Here is a 23,110-nt window from a genome sequence, read left to right as displayed (position 1 = left end):
CCGATATTTGGACAAGACCCCAATCACCGGTTACGACCGAGTATTTCAATATATATGGCATTTTGACCCTCCTAACTGACCGAATGAGGTAGCTCGCAAACTTATCAAAATAACATGCTATTCGCTGAGGGTGCGCTCCAGAATAATTCCGTCTGTTATAGCTCGAAACCTGTGCCTGTAGACAACTGCTAAGACACATTTCATACATGATGTATCCAGCTAGCCATTGAACTGAAAACGTATAAGTTAATAGTATCAATTCATTATTTCAGCCCGGATGCAAATGTCCAGACAGCTAGCTAGCAAACTAGCCCACGAACAAAAGGAAAAAAGTGACGGTGCAGAGAGTGGGATAGGGCTCTAACACCCCAAGACTATTCATTTTCTCACAGATATCTAGTATGTTGAGGTACATGACAGCTGAGTTGACGCAACCTGTCAAATTCTAGACAATTGTATATTGAGAAGCGTGCATGACTTGCTACTGTTACTTAAAAAATGTGATTTGGCTTTCCAGTGTTCCCATTGAAATAATCCCCTTTTAATATGTGTCTCAGATCTGCTGCTTTGGTGAGACTCAATTGGCCTGTAGCTTCAATACAATGAACGCTTGACAGTGACCCCTATTTTTTTTTGGGGGGGGGACGATGTAGGAATTAATTCACCTCTCTCTTCCAATATGACAGAGACTCAACGGCATTAGAGCGCTTGCCAGTCCACCAGCAGAAAGCACCTTCCCTTCGGCAGCAGTGCAAGATGCCAGTGTCCCTGACCAGCGTCCACTCTACCGAGGATAGACATGGAGGGGACACGGACACCAAGCTCGGCAACAGGTTTGACGAGGGACAAGAGGTCCTAGCCCGATGGTCGGATGGGCTGTTTTATTTGGGGACTATCACAAAGGTAAGCACCTGTAGTTACTAGGTGGAAAGTTTCAATTTGGTGTAAATGCAATTTCAGACACATCTTATGTCATTTTGCATTAAAGGATCTTGATATTTTTTCTCTCCCTCAGATAAATAAGGACAAGCACCGCTGCTTTGTTGTCTTTGAAGATCGGTCCAAGTCCTGGGTTCTGTGGAAGGACATTCAGACAGGCAAGTAGTTCTTCTGCACAAGACATGCTGCCATGTCAAGTTCCAGTCATATTTTGATAGTCAATGCGATGGACTGTTTTATGCTTACTTGATAGTATGTTGAACTTTCATCTTGTTGTGGATATCTGTGTAATATGTGTGTATTACACTCTAAAGAAAAAAGCCATCTGCTAGTAAAAATACACGCCTTTCTATATTCTCCATAGATACTGCCAATAGACCTTGGGCAGAATCCTTAATTTTGCTTTCAGAAAGTATAATTTCTTCTCCAGGATGTACAGTTTCAGTTAAATGTGTGTATTCATTCCGTTAGGCTTGCCCTCAGTCATTCTATCTCTGCTTGTCTTGATATCCTTGGTTGAGATTTCTTCAATCTCCTCCTGGTTTATCTTTTGTAATTTGTCCCTGACAGTTAACAGACCACAGAATCTCCTACACCAACTGTAAATTCCCCACAGACAAGCATAGGGAAGGCACTCCTCAGCCTGTGTTACTACTGTGTTCATACAATGTTAATTTTATACATGTTAATGAGTCCCACTTCAGGGAGGGGCCTAGAAATTAATTGTCATCTATTAGCACCTATTTTTAGTTAGATGACTCATGACTGATGTTTGACATATTGGAATTGGACAATCATATTTATTCTAAGTGGCAGAAAATGTGATTGTGTTATGTTGAACCTCAAATGGCACCCCTAGTTGTATTTGAGTGGGAATTAATTTAAGTTGGGCCTCTCAACTAAAGTCACCTAAAGTTATAAAGTTCATATTCTATGGCCTTTGCACTGATTCCCCCCCCCCTTTTTTTCCCTCACCTTTATTTAACCAGGTAAGCTAGTTGAGAACACCTTTATTTAACCAGGTAGGCTAGTTGAGAACACCTTTATTTAACCAGGTAGGCTAGTTGAGAACAAGTTCTCATTTGCCACTGTGACCTGACCAAGATAAAGCATAGCAGTTCGACACATACAACAGCATAGAGTTACACATGGAATAAACAAAACATAGTCAATGATAGATACAGTAGAAAAAAAGAAAACAAAGTCTATATACAGTGAGTGCAAATTAGGTCAAATAAGGGAGTTAAGGCAATAAATAGGCTATGGTGGCGAAGTAATATGGCAATTAAACACTGGAATGGTAGATGTGCAAAAGATGGATGTGCAAGTAGAGATACTGTGGTGCAAAAGGAGCTAAATAAATAAATACAGTATGGGGATGAGGTAGATAGATGGGCTGTATACAGATGGGCTACCTACACTGATGCTTACACTCTGACCAGACCGTGCGTCCGCCATCGCCATTTTGTCCACCTACACCAGACCCGATCAGGACACGCAGGTTGAAATATCAAAACGAACTCTGAACCAACTATATTAATTTGGGGACAGGTCGAAAAGCATGAGACATTTATGGCAATTTAGCTAGCTAGCTTGCTGTTGCTAGAAAATTTGTCCTGGGATATAAACATTGGGTTGTTATTTTACCTGAAATGCACTAGGTCTTCTCCGACAATTAATCCATAGATAAAAGGGTAAAAGTTAGTTTCTAGTAATCTCTCCTCCTTCAGGCTTCTTCTTTGGACTTTATATGGCGGTTGGCAACCAACTTTAAGGTGCACCACCGACTGGACTGGAGAGTGGACCTCAGTTCATCTTTCAATCACCCACGTGGGTATATGCTCCTGAAAACCAATGAGGAGGTGGGACTTGCAGTGCGTCAAGCGTCACAAATAGAACCACGTTATATTTTAGCACCTTGCTACGCAGACACGCGTGAGCAGTGTGGGTGCAATGATTGAATAACATGCATTATTTTGCAGCGCACGAGACAGGAGTGGTGTGGTCAGCATGCTAGACTACGCCATTTTATTTTGTGAGGTTGCAGGTGTTGCAAAAAATAAATAAAAGTGTTTAACTTCTATATTAAATGACATCCACTTCAAAAAAGGGTCCCTCTCTCTTTGGACTGGATATGAATGACAGATTACTTTTTCAGTCAACTTTGGGTGAAAGTAGCATATCTTGTTTGATTATGTTGGATTGGTAGCACATGGGGATAGGTTTGTGGAGATAGGACTGCATATAGCACTTTGCACACATCACATTGGTGAAATGGAGACTTCCCATCATGGTCTCGCACCTTTGTTTGTCAGTTATAAAGTACAAAAGTTAACTGTTATGCGTTGTTGATCTTTCTCTGTCGTTTAGAGCAGAGTTCCCCAAACTTGGTCCCCCCCCACGTGTGCACGTTTAGTTTTTTTCCCTAGTACTACACCCTGACTCAAATAACCAATTCATCATCAAGCTTTGATTATTTGAATCAGCTGTGTAGTGCTATGTCAAAAAACTAAATATGCACCCAGGAGGGGCCCCAGGACCGAGTTTAGGAAAACCTGATCTAGAGGAATGACCCATCCCACCTGTGTTTTTTTTAGGGGACGAGGGAGGAGAGGACATGGTCTGCACAATATGCCAGGATGAGTGCTCAGAGGATCCCAACGAGATTGTCATCTGCGACAAGTGTGGACAAGGTAGGGCTTAATCACCATCATAACAATGTGGACAAGGTAGGGCTTTAATCACCATCCTAACAATGTGGACAAGGTAGGGCTTTAATCACCATCCTAACAATGTGGACAAGGTAGGGCTTAATCACCATCCTAACAATGTGGACAAGGTAGGGCTTAATCACCATCATAACAATGTGGACAAGGTAGGGCTTTAATCACCATCCCAAGAGTGGATTTTCACCAACAACGAATTCGGCAAGAGATGTTCCACCCCCGTTAATATTCAATGAGGACATGCAGAGAAATTGTGGGAGGGTGAAGCCCTGCTAACAGAGGGGTGGAAAAACTTTATGCAAATTTCAAGTGGAGCGACACATTTTGACCAGAGGCGGAACCCTCTTGACAACGCAACTTCTTCGTCCTGTAGCGCAAAGACAAGTTTGGGAAATTATGCTTTGGGCCAGATGTTTGTAGGTTCATATCCCATTTAAGGATTCCTTGTTTGCTATCTAGTTATTAGAGGTCCCACCTCTGGAAAAATGTATTGATACAATAGTAATTCTCTCTTAACTGTGACACGTCTTTACCTTTCAGGATACCACCAGCTCTGCCACTCACCCATCATCGACTCCAGCCTGATCGACACCGATGAGAAGTGGCTCTGTAGGGAGTGTGTGTTCGCCACAACAGAGGTACTTACGATACTATATTATTACTAACACTGAGTGTACAAAACATTAGGAACACCTGCTCTTTCCATGACAGACTGACCAGGTGAAAGCTTTGATCCCTTATTGATGTCACTTGTTAAATCCACTTTAATCAGTGTAGATGAAGGGGTGGAGACAGGTTAAAGAAGGATTTTTAAGCCTTGAGACAATTGAGACATGGATTGTGTATGTGTGCCATTCAAAGGGTGAATGGGTAAGACAAAATATTTAAGTTCCTTTGAATGGGGTGTGGTTGTAGGTGCCAGGTGCACCGGTTTGTCAAGAACTGCAACGCTGCTGGGTTTTTCACTCAACAGTTTCCCATGTGTATCAAGAATGGTCCGCCACCCAAAGGACATCCAGCCAACTTGACACAACTGTGGAATGCATTGGAGTCAACGTGGGCCAGCATCCCTGTGGAATGATTTCGACACCTTGTAGAGTCCATTCCCCGACGAATTGAGGCTGTTCTTAGGGCAAAAGAGGGGGGTGCAACGCAATATTAGGACGGTGTTCCTAATGTTTTGTCTGTGTATATTGTCCATTTACTCTTTAGTGAGTTCAGCATGCAAGGTACACAAAAAGAAATGCACTAATTAAGCAATAATGTCCGAGGGGGTGTGGTATATGGCCAATATACCACGGCTAAGGGCTGTTCTCTGCACGACTCGACGCTGAGTGCCTGGATAAAGCACTTAGCCGTGGTATATTAGCCATATACCACAAATACCTGAGGTGCCTTATTGCTATTATAAACTGTTTACCAATGTAATTAGAGCGGTAAAAATACATGTTTTGTCATACCCGTGGTATACAGTCTGATGTACTACTGTTTTCAGACAACAGCATTCAGGGCTCGAACCACCCAGTTTGTAATACAATACAACATAATGCAATATGAAAACACTGGAAAGTGAACACACACATAATATTCATATTACAGAACCACTGTGTGAAAAGGTTGTAGTAATAGTAAGGGAACGATCCAACCAAATTGAGCTTACAGTCCGGTGTATGTGTTCTCTGACAGAAGGGTCCCAAAGCCCTGCAGGAGCTGAAGCAGTCTCTACCTTATTCCCTAGAGGACCTGGCGTGGGACCAGGGCCACAAGACCAACATCCAGCAATGTTACTGCTACTGTGGAGGGCCTGGAGAGTGAGTCTCTCTCTCTCACACACACACACACACACACACACACACACACACACACACACACACACACTCACTGTTTTAACCCCTCTCTCCTTTAGCTGGTACCTGAAGATGCTGCAGTGCAACAGGTGTAAGCAGTGGTTCCACGAGGCATGTATCCAGTGTTTTAAGACGCCCATGCTCTATGGAGACAGGTACTAAACAAGCCTCGTATGATAAGTCATCTCTCAGGAAACATGTGCCGAGTGACTACCTATGGCATGTAAGAAAATAAATCTACTCTTGTGCTTCTTTCTCACCAGGTTCTATCTATTTATTTGCTCAGTTTGCAGTAGTGAACCAGAGTACCTCAAACGACTGCCTCTTAGATGGTGAGAGAAACTTGTGTCGAATTGATTGGTGTACGAGACGGATTGATGTTATTCACTCGAGCTGTTGATCTATTGTTTCCACCTGTTGAAGCAAACAAGATACCCCAATGACACTGAATCAGTTTAACAGTTGTGTGTGTGTGTTTATTTATTTGATGAAACTGGAGTAGCAGTCTATCATAGTTCCCTCTAGGCAAAATGAAGCTATTCTATTCCACGTCAATCCCCATACTGAATCATTGACATGTGGCTGTTCTGTGCTTCCTTCCTTGTTTCTGTCCAATAGGGTGGACGTTGCACACCTGAGCCTCTACAACATGAGTGTGATTCACAAGAAGAAGTACTTTGATTCTGAGCTGGAGCTGATGACTTACATCAACGACAACTGGGAGCAAATGCAGCTCGGGGAGGTAGGACGAAGCTTGACACAGTTGGGAATAGGGGTGTGAATGTTTAAACGGTAAAACGTTTAAACAAAATTGTGATCCTTGACGGCAAGAAAAAAATAGTTTCCCCCCCTAAAAAATTATCACAGTGCCGTTATCACAAACATATTATTTTCTGTGTTATAGCATAACTAGATGATAGACTTTAAAGACCTTTTGTTTTATTTATTTCACCTTTATTTAACAAGGTAGGCCAGTTGAGAACAAGTTCTCATTTACAACTGCGACCTGGCCAAGATAAAGCAAAGCAGTGTGACAAAAATAACAACACAGAGTTACACACAAACAAACGTACAGTCAATAACACAGTAGAAAAATCTATGTACAGTGTGTGCAAATGTAGAAGAATAGGTAGGTAAGGCAATAAATAGGCCATAGAGGCAAAACAATTACAATTTACCATGAACACTGGAGATGTATACAGAATGGTGTCGTCTGCGTAGAGGTGGATCAGAGAATCACCAGCAGCAAGAGCGACATCATTGATATATACAGAGAAAAGAGTCAGCCCGAGAATTGAACCCTGTGGTACCCCCATAGACACTGCCAGAGGTCCGGATAACAGGCCCTCCGATTTGACACACTGAACTCTATCAGAGAAGTAGTTAGTGAACCAGGCGAGGCAGTCATTTGAGAAGCCAAGGCTACAAATTACTATAAAAATCTAACTTTCATAATCACACATGCAAGATAGCAAATTAAAGCTACACTTGTTGTGAATCGAGCCAACATGTCAGATTTCAAAAAGGCTTTTCGGCGAAAGCAAGAATGCTTGTGATTGACAGAGTCGAAAGCCTTGGCCAGGTCGATGAAGACGGCTGCACAGTAATGTCTTTTATCGATGGCGGTTATGATATTGTTTAGGACCTTGAGCGTGGCTGAGGTGCACCCATGACCAGCTCGGAAACCAGGTTGCATAGTGGAGAAGGTACGGTGGGATTCGAAATGGTCGGTGATCTGTTTAACTTGGCTTTCGAAGACTTTAGGAAGGCAGGGTAGGATAGATTTTGGTCTATAACAGTTTGAGGCTAGAGTGTTTCCCCCTTTTAAGGAGGGCGATGACCGCGGCAGCTTTCCGATCTTTGGGGATCTCAGACGTCACGAAAGAGGTTGAATAGGCTAGTAATAGGGGTTGCAACCATTTCGGCTGACCATTTTAAAAAGAGGGTCCAGATTTAGCCCAGCTGATTTTTATAGAGATCCAGATTTTGCAGCTCTTTCAGAACATCAGCTGTCTGGATTTGGGTGAAGCGGGGGGAGGCTTGGGCAAGTTGCTGCAGGGGGTGCTGAGCCAGGTGGAAAGCATGGCCAGCTGTTGAGAAATGCTTACTGAAACCTCGCCAAAAGCCAGTGAAAATGCTGAGCGCCAAGTTCAAATAAATGACTATAAATATCAAACTTTCATGAAATCACACATGCAAGATAGCAAATTAAAGCTACTCTTATTTGTGAATTGAGCCAACATGTCAGATTTCAAAAAGGCTTTTCGGCGAAAGCAAACGATGCTATTATCTGAGGATAGCACCATAGTAAACAAAGTGAGAGAAGCATATTTAAACCCTGCAGGCTAGACACAACACACAGAAATAAAAATGTAAATCATGCCTTTGACGAGCTTCTTCTGTTGGCACTCCAATATGTCCCATAAACACCACAAATGGTCCTTTTTGTTCGATTAATTCCGTCCATATATATCCAAAATGTCCATTTATTTGGCGCGTTTGATACAGAAAAAAAAAAATGCTTCCAAATTGCGCAACGTCACTACAAAATATTTCAAAAGTTGCCTGTAAACTTTGCCAAAACATTTCAAACTACTTTTGTAATACAACTTTAGGTATTGTTAAACGTTAATAATCAATCAAATTGAAGACAGGTCTATCTGTGTTCAATACAGGAAGACAACAAACCAAGCTACTTTTCAAGTCTTGCGCAACTCTCAACAGTGTTACGCAGTTCCTAGATGGCCGTACTTCTTCATTGCACAAATGAATAACCTCAGCCAAATTCCAAAGACTGGTGACATCCAGTGGAAGCGGTAGGAACTGAAAACAAGTTCCTAAGAAATACCGTTTCCCAGTGAGAATTCACTGAACAGACAGAGACCTAAAAAAAACACAATTCTGAACGGTTAGTCCTCTGGGTTTTGCGGGGTTTTGCCTGCTAAGTTCTGTTATACTCACAGACATGATTCAAACAGTTTTAGAAACTTCAAGTGTTTTCTATCCAAATCTACTAATAATATGCATATCTTATATTCTTGGCATGAGTAGCAGGAAGTTTAAATCGGGCACGCTATTTATCCAAAAGTGAAAATGCTAACCCCTAAACCTTAAGAAGTTAATCGACACCCACGTCTTCGGCACCTGGGGAACAGTGGGTTAACTGCCTTGCTCAGGGGCAGAACGACAGATTTTTACCTTGTCAGTTCGAGGATTTGATCCAGCAACCTTCCAGTTACTGGCCCAACGCTCTGACCAAAGGCAAGCGACAGCAGCAAAGTCCTGTATGGAAGTACAGTACTTTGACAAGTTAAATGGAAAAAATGTGCAAGCTGGAATTGAGGTACAAAAATTGTAGTACAGGTGCATTGCTTAACCATCTGAAAGACACACCGTGAGACCCAAAATATTGCTCAGCCTCTTTACACTTTTCTTATCGTTTTAATGGAAAAACAAAATAAATAAATGGGGAGCCAGGCCCAGGCAGCCAGGCCCAGGCAATCAGAATCAGTTCTTTTTTTCCCACAAAAGGGATTTATTGCAAACAGAAATACTACTCAGTTTCATCAGCTGTCCGGGTGGCTTGTCTCAGACGATGTGGAGGTCATGGGCTGGCGGAGTTACACATGGTCTGCGATTGTAAGGCCAGTTGGACAATCTGCCAAGTTCTCTAAAATGACGTTGGAGGCAGCTTATGGTAGAGAAATTAACATTTAGTTCTCTGGCAACAGCTCTAGTGGACATTCCTGCAGTCGGCATGCCAATTGCACCCTCCCTCAACTTGAGACATCTGTGGCATTGTGTTGTGTGACAAAACTGAACATTTGAGTGGCATTTTATTGTCCCCAGCACAAGGTGCACCTGTGTAATGATCATGCCGTTTAATCATCTTCTTGATATACCACACCTGTCAGGTTGATGGATATCTTGGCAAAGGAGAAATGGTCATTAACAGGGATGTAATCACATTTCTGCACAACATTTTAGAGAAATAAGCTTTTTTTTGCATCTGGAACATTTCTGGTATTTTATTTCACCTCATGAAACATGGGACCAACACTTTACATGTTGCGTTTTTATATTTTTGTTGAGTTTATTTTATTTGATATAGCAGTATATGACATTTTAACACTAAATTAAATCTGACTTTTTAATTTTTCCAAATCCAGCTTTCAGCCACTCCTCAGTCGGACCGATATGAAAGTATTTTGGAAGCACTGAATAGCAACCACAGCATGTGAGTAACTCTCTCTGACCTTATGATTTCTGTAATGTTAGCATACAAATCCACCCTCATTTGTCCATCTCTCTTAGGTTCATGTCAGGGAAGGAGATCAAGAAGAAGAAGCACCTCTTTGGGCTGAGGATCCGTTTTCCTCCGGGTCCCCAGAGCTCTGACCTGCTGGCCAACAGAGGGGAGCCAGAGAGGGCCTCCAACGAGATCAAGATCAAAGGCAGGAAGGCTATCAAGCCTCTTACCAACACAAGGTGGAACTCAAGTTTCTACTAAATTATGTTATGAGAAACTCATTAAAAAACATACTAATTTAAAAACTTTTTTTTTTGCATGCTAAAAACAGTGGGGCAAAAAAGTATTTAGTCAGCTACCAATTGTGCAAGTTCTCCCACTTAAAAAGATGAGAGAGGCCTGTCATTTTCATCATAGGTACACTTCAACTATGACAGACAAAATTAGGGGGAAAAATCCAGAAAATCACATTGTAGGATTTTTAATTAATTTATTTGCAAATGGTGGAAAATAAGAAAATTACAGGCCTCTCTCATCTTTTTAAGTGGGAGAACTTGCACAATTGGTGGCTGACTAAATACTTTTTTGCCCCACTGTATCCTGGTAAGACTGTTTTGGTTTTTATCTCTGTACTTTTGGTTGGGTTTGGTTAGCCTGAAGTTGACTGGTAAGATAAGAGACCAGAAAAGAGAATGATCCTTTTCAGTAAACTATGATGACTCAATTTGACGGTGTAAATCTGGGGTTTCCAGTGAAGTAACCAATGGCGTGGTGAAGAAGGCCAAGAAGATGAAGAAACAGGGAGGTCACTCCCTAGCGACTCTGGCCAAGCGAAGTTGCTCCAGTGAACTCTTGGCCCAGGTGTGTGTGTTTAATACTACTTCTATTGATCAACGTTAACACCTTTACCCAAAGTTAAAACATTTTTAGAGGTATGTTGTTCATCCATTGAGATGTGTAATACCTCTTTATCCTCCCTGAAGGATATGAAGCCACCACCACCTCTGGATATCCAGTCCTTAAGAAGGTCAGCTATCCCCCAAAAATGTAATTTGTGAAAATTTTGCTCAGTTTGTGAAACTGTTGAATGGTGGTGTTCTTCTTTACTCCCAGCAGCAGGAGTGACAGATCTCTTCCCTCCTCCAGTACCTCCGAGATGGAATCCATCAGTGCCGTCCGCACCACTGAAACTACCTCAACTAGCCTCTCCAGACAGTACAGGTACATTCTACAATAGCATTATGGTACACCAAGTATGTGGACATCCCTTCAAATTAGTTGATTTGGCTATTTCAGCCATGCCAGCTGCTGACAGGTGTATAAAATTGAGCATGCAGCCATGCAATCTCCATAGACAAACATTGGCAGTAGAATGGCCTGTACTGAAGAGCTCAGTGACTTTCAACGTGGCACCGGCATAGCATGCCACCTGTCCAACAAGTCAGTTTGTCATATTTCTATCCTGCTAGAGATGCCCCGGTCAACTGTAAGTGCTGTTATTGTGAAGTGGAAATGTCTTGGAGCAGCAACGTCTTAGCTGCGAAGTAGTAGGCCATACAAGCTCACAGAACGGGACCGCCATGTGATGAAGCGCGTAAAAATGTTCTGTCCTCAGTTGCAACACTCACTTCCGAGTTCTGTACTGCCTCTTGAAGCAACACCAGCACAATAACTGTTTGTTGGGAGCTTCATGAAATGGATTTCCATGGCCGAGCAGCCTCACACAAGCCTAAGATCCCCATGTGCGTTGCCAAGCGTCGGTTGGAGTGGGGTAAGCTCGCCACCATTGGAATCTGGAGCAGTGGAAACGCCTTCTCAGGAGTGATGAATCAAGCTTCACCATCTGGCAGTTTGACAGACGAATCTGGTTTTGGTGGATGCCAGGATAACGCTACCTGCCCCAGTGCATTTTGCCAACTATGAAGTTTGGTGGAGGAGGAATAATGGTCTGGGCCTATTTTTTTCATAGTTCGGGCTAGGCTCCTTAGTTACAGTGAAGGGAAATCCTACCGCATAGTGACATTCTAGACTATTCTGTACTTCCAACTTTGACAACAGTTTTTGGGAAGGCCCTTTCATGTTTCAGCATGTCGGTGCCCCTGTGCACAAAGCGAGGTCCACACAAATGATTTGTCTATCAGTGTGGAAGAACTTGACTGCCCTGCACAGAGCCCTGACCTCAACCACATCGAACACCTTTGGGATGAATTGGAACGCTGACTGCGAGCCAGACCTAATAGCCCAACATCAGTGCACAACCTCACTAATTCTCTCTCTCGCCTCTCGCTCTTTCTCTTCCCTATTCCTCCCCAGCTTGTGTAGCTCCAGTAAGACGTTCACGGGTCGCCACTGGCCCATCGCCCAGCCCCCCCTGAAGAGGAGACGGGGCCGGCCACGTCGGGCCCCCTCCAGCCCCCCAACCCTGAGATCCCCCTCCTCACCAGCCAGACCCCCACCACCTCCCAGAGCCCCCAACCCCTGCCGGGGCTCCACTCCACGGACATAGTGCACGGGCTGGGCCAAGGTGGTCAGCTGTCCCACCTGAAGAGCTCAATCAGTAGCTACTTTGGGGTGGCAGGCCGCCTGGAGTGCGGGGAGAAGTACCGCATCCTAGCTCGCCGGGTCACCCTGGACGGCAAGGTTCAATACCTGGTGGAGTGGGAGGGCGTCACTGCCTCCTAAACTTGTCATAGCGCTTACGTAGTTTATTACACATACGTAGCGCTTAACATGTTTATACAGCGTTTATAAAGCATTGTAAACTGGGTGGTTCTGAATGCTGATTGGCTGAAAGCTGTGGTATATCAGGCCGTATACCACGGGTATGACACACTTATTTTTACTGCTCTAACTACATTGGTAACCAGTTTATAATAGCAATAAGGCACCTCGGGGGTTTGTGGTATATGAACAGCCTAATGACCGCCCTTAGCCGTGGTATATTGGCCATACACCACCCCCCTCTGCTTAATTGCACTCTCCTTCTGAGATCGGGCTTCCCCGTGTTGCCCAGTCTGGAACGGCGCTTGCGTTTCCAGTGATATGCTCCAGTGATATGGTCTTTCTGTGACTTGTCTTTTGTGTTTGAGATCTGTTTCGGTTTTGTAAACTGAAGAGGTTAAGAGATCAGCTTTGACAGAATGTAAAATGAATGGTGTTTAGAGTGGCTAGGTAGGGGGTGTGAATGGTGTTTGAGTGTCTTTGCGCCTGACCTGATATGTTGAAAGTGTTTGCAAGTAGTTGATGTTCGAGAGGGACTCAAACAACAGAGATGATGTTGTGCTGCTGCAAACCGTTTATTATGAATTATTATATATCTTTACTTTTCTAAGTTTTTATTGATATGCCTCGAGTGTCTAATGAGACAGTTCATTTTTTTACGATTTCGATTTGATTGCACATACTGTATCAAGTTCAGCCTGTTCTCAGCAATTCTCCTGAACCCGTTGTACCCAGGCTCATAAAATCACTTTCTGTCTTTGGCAGCTGAAAGCGTGTAACCTCTAGCTCTAATCTCTGCTTAATGTTCTGCAAATCATCTCACTATGAATAGTATTAATTTCACTGTGTTCTAGTCCAAATCTACACTATGTCAAGGTTTTACTCAGACTTTTCTAATGCATTATTAATTACTGGTAGAATTTGCTTTGAGGGCTGAGCTTGTGTAAAAGAACGTTAGTGACTGAATTCATGTGTATGTGGTAACTGGTACCGTTAGGCCGTGTTACATTTGAAAGGTTGAGTAATGTACCCACGTTTTTACTTGTGTTCTACAATATACAGTGGGGCAAACAAGTATTTAGTCAGCCACCAATTGTGCAAGTTCTCCCACTTAAAAGATGAGAGAGGCCTGTAGTTTTCATCACAGGTACACTTCAACTATGACAGACAAAATGAGAAAAAAAATCCAGAAAATCACATTGTAGGATTTTTAATGAGTTTATTTGCAAATTATGGTGGAAAATAAGTTGCACAATTGGTGGCTGACTAAATACTTTTTTTGCCCCACTGTATGTTCTGAAGATCTGCATTTAAAAAAATATGCAATCATTGTACTTTAAGATATCTACAGTTACATTTATGAACCTCTTAAAAAGGACTTTGTTCCTTAATTTTCTTCCTTCTGTGCGGTTATATTTTATGACTTTGATCAGTGCGAACATTGAATGCAAAAATCTCGTGGACCTTTTTACTTAAACAAATAAAACTGATATCAGTTCTTAAAGCCGCCTATGCAACTTAAGTCTCGAAAGACAATTGTTTTTGTATTTCAATCACTTGACCGCAAGATTGGCATCAGCAACAAACCGCAACAATATTTTGGTTTCATCTGACTCGGGCCTTTTTGATTTTTAATTTCAGGTGCTATTTATTTCACCTTTTACTCAGAACTGTGCACTTAGCCAGACGTCTGCTGGTACAGCCAAGCTCACCTAGAACCCACTCAGGATATGCTCAGCAACTTTACTCTATGTATGATGTACTCAAAGATTTGGAATATTATTGTTATTGATGGAACATTGGAACATTTTCTGTGGTGTCAGTATTTCATTGAAGTTCATTTAAAAAAAAAAAATGTAGCGTTCATTTAGTCATTCCTCTGTGACTGGTTGTTTTCAAAAAGCTGCAGTTCAGTCCATTATGCTACAGGGTCACAAATGTCTTAGTTCATCTGAAAACATGATCTTCCACTTATCTCATGAAGTGTTTTTTTATTTTTTATATTTAGTTCCCATCACCTCTGAGGGGTTAGGTTCACCCCCCTGCTTCATTGTAAGAGTTCAAGCAGTTAATTCCTCTTGCTGTTGGATGTGTTTTGTAATTCTCAGATAATGCCATTTTCCCCTTGAGGCAGTGGAGTTGGGTCTTGACGTTGATACCTCTTTATTTAAAAAAAGTTTTAAGCTTTTCTTCTGTATCAAACTTTATTGGTCACATACACATTTAGCAAATGTTATTGTGGGTGTAGTGAAATGCTTGTGTGTGTGTGTATGTTGTTCCAGTGTTAGACCCCTGGATCTTTATGTTTTCTACTGGCTTTGGGCAGGCTTCTTCAGCCGAATAATAAATATCTAAAAGCCTACTGATATCATTATTTATTTATTTCACATTGGCACTTTTGTTTTGATTCCAGTATGTCATCTTGCTGTTTTTTGAAGTAAATATATGGCATGTTACATTTCCATGAAGTAAGACAGTGTAGAGAATTAATTCAGGTCACACATTGTCACCAGCTAGTTAACATTAACCCCAAAATAATCATTCTTAGTGTTTATTTCACTCCAGTAGTTGGCTTACATCTCAGCTGTGTCATTATGGTCACGTGGTCATCTCTGGCGATCATCATTGACATGATACAAGGGTAGTGTATATGTATACGTTTTATTCCAAAGATGAATGTGTCCACCCTGAAGTGGCAGTTTCGAGACAACTGGGAATGAGGTCAAATGACGACGGTGATCTTCAGGTTGGAGATCTAGAAAGATGCCAGAGTTTCCGACTTGGAATTCCGATTGTTCCCAGTGTGGAGCTCGTTATGTTCAAGTTCCCATTGGTCTTGAACGGGCTGAAGTCTGAGATTTTCGCGTTCAGAGTTGTTTTGAACGCGGCATAGGTCCGAAGACACAAGGCAAGATGGTATACTATATAATAAGTGTAGCCTATTGTCGGGTGTTTTGTTTTCTTCTTTCGCCTATGACGTAATCTGGTCTAGAAATTACGTCACTTGAATTTGAGCGTGACAGGACTTCTTGGGTCAGTTCTTCATCAAGGAGTCAGTCAGTTTCAGGCCTAACTACCATCAGCTAGGAAAGGACACCCGCTCAGACTTCGTGAGGTCAAGTCTGTCACAGATGCTAATGTAGACTAATCCACGAGGTACATGTATGTTGATTGTAGACCACTGCGACTTGTCTAGCAGGTGACCCGTCAATGCGTTGCCAGCCTCGGCTCCAGGCTTCACTCAGGAGACGGAAGCCTGTGGCTGAGGCTAGGAAAAGGAAATGCTGCCGTAGGTTTCTATGTAATGTTAAACGGACACGAGTCACACGCAGGGAAATGTTTCTCAGCCCCTTCAGTAAGGAATTTTAACCTTGTTTACGCCTGAGTTTTCTAGATGTTTGATAAACGTGTTGCTAACAGGGCACTGAGGATTAACACCCATAAGGATGTCAAAGAAAAATAATGCTTATTAGTTTACGTGGTGGTGGGACTAGGCTGCAGGGTGGTTTGGGGTTAAACGCCCCCTCCTGTAATTCTCTCATAAACCACTATATGTCACCAACATGTATTTCATCACTTTCACTGGATGCCAATCTGTCTCATCTCAACTTTGTAAATCACACCGACATAACGGTTTTGAGGTACATTGATTTTTTATTTTGTTATTTACAAGTTATATTGCTAAACGAATTAACAAAGTTAGAGGAGTTGCTAGGCCCTACATCCATTTCCGGACTTATTAATATGTACCCATTTGATTCTTGGAAAAAAACTTTTAAATGCCTCATGAACTTAGTTCAATTGTCATATCCCATTAGACTCCAAAATATAAGCTTGTTTAACTCCAATGTGTGTAAACAAAGTAAATGTAAACAGACACTATATACCCTCAAAACATGGTTCCAACTATAAGTGTGATATAATGGACGGTAAGTCCTTGCATCCATATCTCTGTCTATGAATTTGAGAGTGGTTACATGTCTCCAGCCCCATCCCTCAGCTTTCCCTCAACCCAAACCTAAAAACACATTCATTTAATTGAGTTGTGGGAATAAGGTATATGTTTATCTTCAGACAACTTCATCCTAAAAATGTCTGACTACATTGTGAAGATCGAGGGAACTGGTCCCGAGGAGTCCGAGGCATCCCCTGAGAAGTCCAGGTAGCTATTTTTAAAGCAGACAGACTGACAGATCTAAAAATGGATCTATATAGGTGCTCAACAACCACTTACGACCACTAAATAGACTCAACAACCAAATCTCAATGGTTAACTCAGACGTGCTGTGGCCTACAGGGACCAGTCACCTGAGCCTGCTGTCCTGCCCATGACAGATGTGTCCTTCCCTGGAGCAATGGAACACACGGTGAAAAATGTATATTGAAATTGTTGAAGAAATCTTGAGCATAAATGTCTTCTAATCTGCTGGGTCTAGTTAAAAGCATAAAACATAATAGCAATCTAATCTACAATAGGTTATCTAGTACCTTTAGCCTAGCAAGCTATTAATCAATAGATTTTTATGCTCACAGAATGAGATGCTTAGCTCCTTGGATCAAGTGATGGACAGTCAAACACAAGAAAATGGTGAACAAGTGGAAGCAACTGAAAGTCAGAGAAAGAGACTAAAGGTAGCAATCATCTATTGTTACTGTCGGTCCATTTCTCACAAATAACCTGCCAGCATGCCTTCAAAAGCCAAGGGCACTCTCGTCAAACGTTATTAGCTCTTGCTCTTTTACTCAGTGTAATGGCCGCATTTCATCGTCTACTTCATGAACTATCAAATGTTATGAATGCTGCATTGCCTATATTAGTATATTTGACACGGTTTACAATTGTCTCGAAACAGGGAAACCTAGGTTCGTCCTCTGTTGGGTGTTCACTTGGATGTATTCCAAGCTTTGACTCAGGTCAGTGTTTAATCTTTACTTGATTACTTTATTGTATCACTATGATAACACCAGCAATGTCCAATGTGTAAGATAAGTGTCAGACATTTGATCTCCTTTCCTCTAGTGTCCCTTACATCTACAGTCAACACGGATAACAACTCAGGGGAGAGCCTAGAGCAGCTGCAGTACCAAGGGGCCCTGAGGGTGGATACATGTGATGAGGTGGAGGTCAAGGTGCTAGATATCGACTTATCTTCATTCACCCTGAACCGGATTTCCTTCTCCAGTATTCTTCAGGAGGAGAACGACAGAGTGCTGGACAAGGACACTATGGATTGTCGCTCTCTGTCGAGAACAGTTCCCTTTGAAAGCAGCCCAATTCCGGAGAGGAGTGGAAGCTTGAAGACGTATTGCAGTAGTGTACGGTCGCCCACCCCGTACCAGTCAAGATTGTATGTTCATTTCGTTTGACTATGTTATTCATTCCATTCTCATTCTTGTAAGAGTTGAAAAAATGTCCTAAACAGGTGGTCTATGACATCACTTATCTGATAGAGTTCGCCTTTGTGTGCAAATTATTACTTTTTTAATATTAATCGTACTATTCTCAGAATTTGAATTAATATACTTTAGCTTTAAGATGAGTTTCTTTGCTAAACGCTATATATCCATTGTTTAACCCTTTACACTCATGGGAATTGGCCTATATGGATAGGGCTAAATGAAAAGGTTTCTAACAGAAGAAATATGGAAAGTATATGCATAACAATGGTAGCAATTTGGAGATTATGGGGAAATTATTAGACTAAAGGTGAGGACACAACAGTTCACCTGACAAGACTGAATCCAAACATTACACTGTTGATATTATGCACATTCGAAATTTACTGTCAGCAACTTTTTGCTGCATTTGTTGATAAAGAAATCTGAAAACACTCTGGATACATTCAGTAACATAATACGAATATTCTTGAAACATTTGGGCTTGGTGCAACATAAGACAACATTTTTTACAAAGTTTCGAGTGAGAGGTCTAACTGGTGTTTCCAAGTGGCCACACACCTCTCCAAAGTGTGCACAGTTCCTTAGTAATTTCCATGCACTTTTATGACTCAAGAGTCTTCAACTATAAGGTGCCTTTTTAAAATCTCCTAGCTGTGCCTTTGAAGAATTAGACCAAGCACACTTGTAGTTGTTTTGTTTGGAACACAATTACTGTTGTTGTTTACGCAATCCTAAGAACGGTTCATTGTAAATCACAATCTGGGTCAGGTGGGCATAATTTCAAAGCTTTTTCTATTGCCAACAAATTATAAAATACAATCTTACAGTCTTAGGCTTTCACAAGGCAATTCAGAGAAACAGATCGTAATTTTTGTGTGCATAGAATGGAGTCATGAGTGGAATGAAACTCTTTGTATGTTCCAAACGGTGTCCTTCATTCTCTATTACAGATCCCTTACCTCCACTGAGGCACATGATCAGGTTGCACACAGCTCAGGCACACAAGTGAGCCTCCAAATCCCAATGGACCCTCTGGAGGAGCTTTTTGGTATCACTCAGGATATGATATACACAGACGTCCATGATAGAGTGATTGAAGTGCTGCAGGACATCTACTTGGCGGCTAACCAGCCAGAGCAACAGCTATTCCAGAGTGTCTCTGACAGGCAAGCTAGAGCCATTGTAAAGGCGGTAGTGCAGCAGATCAATGCCGCCCTCTCCAGGGCTCTCCAACAAACCTGCTCGGGATCACAATTACTTACTATAGTGGGATCTGCCAAGCTCTATAGCAAAGATGGGTTGGCAGCGGTGGAGGGCCAAGGAGTTCCTTTGATAACCTCGTCAGCAGAGGGAGACAGGGATGGCAACAAGGAAGGAAGTAGACCATTGAAACGTTGTTTTAACAGCTTTGTTCGTGTTTTGTCAGCAAAAATGAGGAGTATCTCCAAGGGGATCAAACAGAGCAGCGAGAGTGCACAACAAGAGCACAGGCTAGTTGTTGAGCTGCCAGCATCATTTGACGAGGGTACAGAGCAAGAGGCAGCAGAGAAAGCTGGATCTAGTACAGTTTCTGAACCCGCTAGGGAGGAGATCACAGAGGTCAGTGAAGTTCTTCAGTCGGAATCTGATGATTCTCTACTTCCCTCCATCGGGGGAATGCTCTTCCACGTTGGATCCGTGCCTCATACAGAGGATTCAGTGGAACTATACGGCAAGGTCCCATCAAAGTTAACACCAGAAAGTATGGTGCAGGAAGAACGTGTTGATGAAGGCTTGTCTAAGGTTTGTTCCAGGACAACTTCTTCAACCAGCACCACTTTCAGCATGGACGATGTCCAGAAGACTGTTGCTACTTTGACCACTTCTGGAAGTGACAGGGGTAGAAGCATCATCACTACCCCAGAAACTCCAGAGCAGAGTCTGCACCACCAGGGAGGTGGACTGGACACCCCTGTCTCCTCAGAGAGAAGATTGGCTGAAAGTGGCAGAAAGAGCCCTTCAACTTGGTCAGACGCAGAGGGATTAAGTTATGCAAAAAAGTCTGTGTCGGAGTTAATGGAGAGGATGGTGCTCAGCCGTGAGGATGCAGCGTCAGCAGAGAAGAGCCTGGACATCCTCCTCTCCTCTGGTATTCTTCGTCCTCACACTGACAAGTTAGTCGACCAGCTGCGAAAACTTTTGATGGTGAACAGCACACTTACAGCACAATCTGTGTCTGGCAGGTCAAAATCAGAATCTGCTCTGCCGAAGTCCAGCATGACAGGGGAACTCCAAAGGGAGATCTCAAGGAACGGTTTGCTGGAGATAGCATATACTATCACCGAGAGATCTATAAAGACCCTTTTGGAGCAGCTGCTCACTGCCCTCCTCCCTCCATCTGTAGTGGTTGAGGTTGCCAGGTCATGTCAGAACATCCGACCAGCCACTCCCTCTCAGGTGATGAGTTCTGAAGTTAGCCCAGGGTGCTGCAACCCTCTGTCAATGATTTGCCGTGTGATCATAGATGTCTTTACGATCACAAGACAGGTGGTTGAGACAGCCAGTGAAATGGATATGTCTTCCCCCGGAGAGAACATTGATGGAAGGCTTTGTAGCAACACAGCACCACTGCCCACTGATTCAACCCCATCTGTCCACCCGATCAACCGTGAGTGCAACAGATCTTTGGTGACCAAACCAACAAACAAAGTCAAGAGCTTGACATTCTCATTTCCTAAGCTCCCAAAGATCAGTCTCATAAAGGTAAAAACCCAGTCTTCATTATTTTGGGCAAGGCATTGAGATCAACTTGGACAGTAAATGTATTGGTATTTTGACTGCAATCAAAAAATAAATGTTAAGCTTGTTTGACATTCTTTGAAATTCTTCTTTCCTCACGTTTAAACCATCAGAGCAAGAAAGTCAACCAAGGGGATATCGCTCCCCTTGAGACCACCAAGGATCCTGCTGATGTCGACTATAGTAGTATGTATCTTTGCTTTCAAAAGCATACAGGTAGTACTGTGCATGATCAGTGTTTTCTGTTATCCATTTTCTAACGCCACATTCTTTGTTCACAGTATTCTGCACTACTCCAACACCAGAGAATGCACAACGACAAGAGGAAGATCTGGCCTCCTGCTCCTCACAGAGGAAGGAAAGGCCAAATAACCCATTCTTTTTAATCCGGGTATACTCTGCCAAGTCTAGGCTTGAAAACAGCTAGCGTCAGTAGAAATGTCCTTTTGGTTGTTTGGCAACACAACCAGAGGACCATCTCGCCACCTACTCCACAACGAGGAAGGAGAGGCTCTAGAAGTGTTCATTTTCACTGCCATAGCCAATCATTTCAACTCAGTCCTACTGACATCCCACTGCGCAACATCGCTTCCACATCATCTCAACACCCTAAAAAATCTACACGATGAACTGACAGGATTTACAACAAGTCATGAACCAGGGCATTTCGTCTTTTTTTCACCCAACTTTTAATCTGAATCCAATGACATGGTGATTTTTTTTTTTTACGTTGAAGTGACATTAGTTGACAACTCAACCAAATGTAAATCAAAACTAGATGTTGAACTGACATCTGTGCCCAGTGGGATTTGCTGTTGTCAGTCTTCTACATGGGTTTTGCAACTACATCAGAGGAACATCTTGCCTCCTACTCCCCAACAAGGAAGAAGAGGCCCAATAATTGTTACTTTTTTGTCAACCAGTACTTTCAACTCTTTCAAAACTCATTTCAAAACTCTCCTTTCACCTATTAATCTCATTCACGAAGCTTCCAAAGAAATATCTCAACAAAAATGTAAGTGGATCTCACTCCCCTTCCGACCATCCAGAGGGAGACATAAAGCATGCAGTTAGTGTTGTCCATGATCGGTATTTGCTATAATCTGTTTTTTTTTAAAGCCACTTCCTCTTGTTCATAGTGTCTACACCACCACCAGAGGAGGAACTTGCCTCCTGCTCGCCAATGAGGAAGGAGATGCCCATGAAGAGTATATTCGCTTCCTTCAATAATAAACTGCCACTTCATGCATTCACGAGTCCTTTAGTGAAATGTATATATTTTTAAAGTAAAGTAGAGTAGAGAGATCGACAAAGAAGAGAATTAATGGGCATTCAAAGCTCAAAGAAAACCCTCATGACATTCTATGAGTCTTAATCCAGTGGTCGAGTTCAAAACGGACTGTATAGGTCTGGCTGCCAAGTCTGTAAATCCTGTTCTAATCTATTCTCCCCTTTGGACTCAAATATTGATAAAGTCCCTGGCAGTCAGGTTCATGTTTGACATGAATGGTCTGACAATTTTTTTTGCTATGAGAAATACACCATTGCAAACCATGAGGCAATCTGACCATAAATAAATAGGCTTTCCATTATATACTGTGATCCTGGCTTTAATCACACATTCATTAAGTTGGTTGTAACAGATGATAAAACAGTACTGATTACTCAAATGTTGCACAGACGCCCAAAGGTCACTGTTACTGATGGTGCAGTCTTCTATCCACCCATTGGCTAATATACAGTAGCTACATCTATCATATAAACACACTCTAAAGCCTGCTTCCCATCAGAATGTGCCTTGTTGATCAGAGTCCAGTGGGAGTCATGAGGCTGGAGCACAAAGTGTCAATGGGTGTTAAGGTAAATCAGGAGATGTGTGTTAGCTCTTAGCAGAGTGTAACACGCCTATCTATCATGTTTAATGCACTTGATCCATATTCAAGAGTTGATCGAATAGTCCAAGTAGTCGGTTCCACGGAATCTGTATATTAAATGTCTAACAGATGAAGCCACTTGTGATATAAATATAAGTATGTTGAATCTGGCACTCAAATGGTGGCATGTTGGGACACAATTGAATGTCTCACCTGTAGATACTATCCCCTTATGGCGTTTCTTCTCTCTTAAATTACCATCAAAGTAATTGTATTTCTTTATGAAAATGCTGCTGTATGAAGTTTGTTCTCTCATCAAATGTCTGAGATCAATCTCATTTTGAAGGGAATTTATTTGGCTGTATGACTCATGATATGTTGTCAACTACATGAATCAAAAGGTATGACCCAGTGACTTCATCTCCATGCATTATATTATTTGGTCCTTCTGCATATTTAAGAACAAGTGATACATTAGAAATTTCTGGCAATGTTTTCAATTGGGAGGTCTAATCGTGACACCATTCGTGGCATTTGCAGTTCACGACCTCTTTGTACAACCAATCACTTTTTAGA

General features: G+C 42.3%; 2 protein-coding genes across 4 annotated transcripts; both read left to right on the top strand.

Annotated features, from left to right (window-relative positions):
- Positions 1-127: 127 nt before the first annotated feature.
- LOC112227094 (metal-response element-binding transcription factor 2) lies at positions 128-13,593 on the top strand. Its single transcript, XM_024391932.2, is given in 16 exon segments — positions 128-409; positions 687-903; positions 1,016-1,097; positions 3,537-3,632; positions 4,206-4,303; positions 5,352-5,476; positions 5,572-5,667; positions 5,776-5,844; positions 6,131-6,254; positions 9,682-9,749; positions 9,827-10,000; positions 10,514-10,622; positions 10,745-10,788; positions 10,875-10,982; positions 12,075-12,165; positions 12,168-13,593. Coding segments are annotated over 16 exon segments (1,785 nt in total). The 5' UTR covers positions 128-401; the 3' UTR covers positions 12,444-13,593.
- Positions 13,594-15,037: 1,444 nt separating this feature from the next.
- LOC112227093 lies at positions 15,038-21,909 on the top strand. 3 transcript variants are annotated; one of them, XM_024391931.2, is made up of 10 exons: positions 15,038-15,638; positions 16,557-16,644; positions 16,780-16,849; positions 17,016-17,114; positions 17,336-17,396; positions 17,503-17,830; positions 18,833-20,624; positions 20,774-20,846; positions 20,942-21,675; positions 21,800-21,909. In XM_024391931.2, exons 2-9 carry the CDS (start codon positions 16,574-16,576, stop codon positions 21,085-21,087), a joined length of 2,640 nt encoding a protein of 879 aa, XP_024247699.1. In that variant the 5' UTR covers positions 15,038-15,638; positions 16,557-16,573; the 3' UTR covers positions 21,088-21,675; positions 21,800-21,909. The 3 variants fall into 3 exon arrangements, with proteins under 3 accessions (XP_024247699.1, XP_042163754.1, XP_042163755.1); XM_042307820.1 differs by having other exon boundaries at positions 16,780-16,858; XM_042307821.1 differs by having other exon boundaries at positions 16,780-16,858; positions 20,942-21,909.
- The last annotated feature ends 1,201 nt before the right edge of the window (positions 21,910-23,110 follow it).

This window comes from Oncorhynchus tshawytscha, linkage group LG28 (genome assembly GCF_018296145.1).
Source record: "Oncorhynchus tshawytscha isolate Ot180627B linkage group LG28, Otsh_v2.0, whole genome shotgun sequence".
Lineage (NCBI taxonomy): Eukaryota > Metazoa > Chordata > Actinopteri > Salmoniformes > Salmonidae > Oncorhynchus > Oncorhynchus tshawytscha.
Note: the sequence above shows the minus strand (reverse complement) of the source record. Positions and strands in the feature narration are given on the sequence as shown.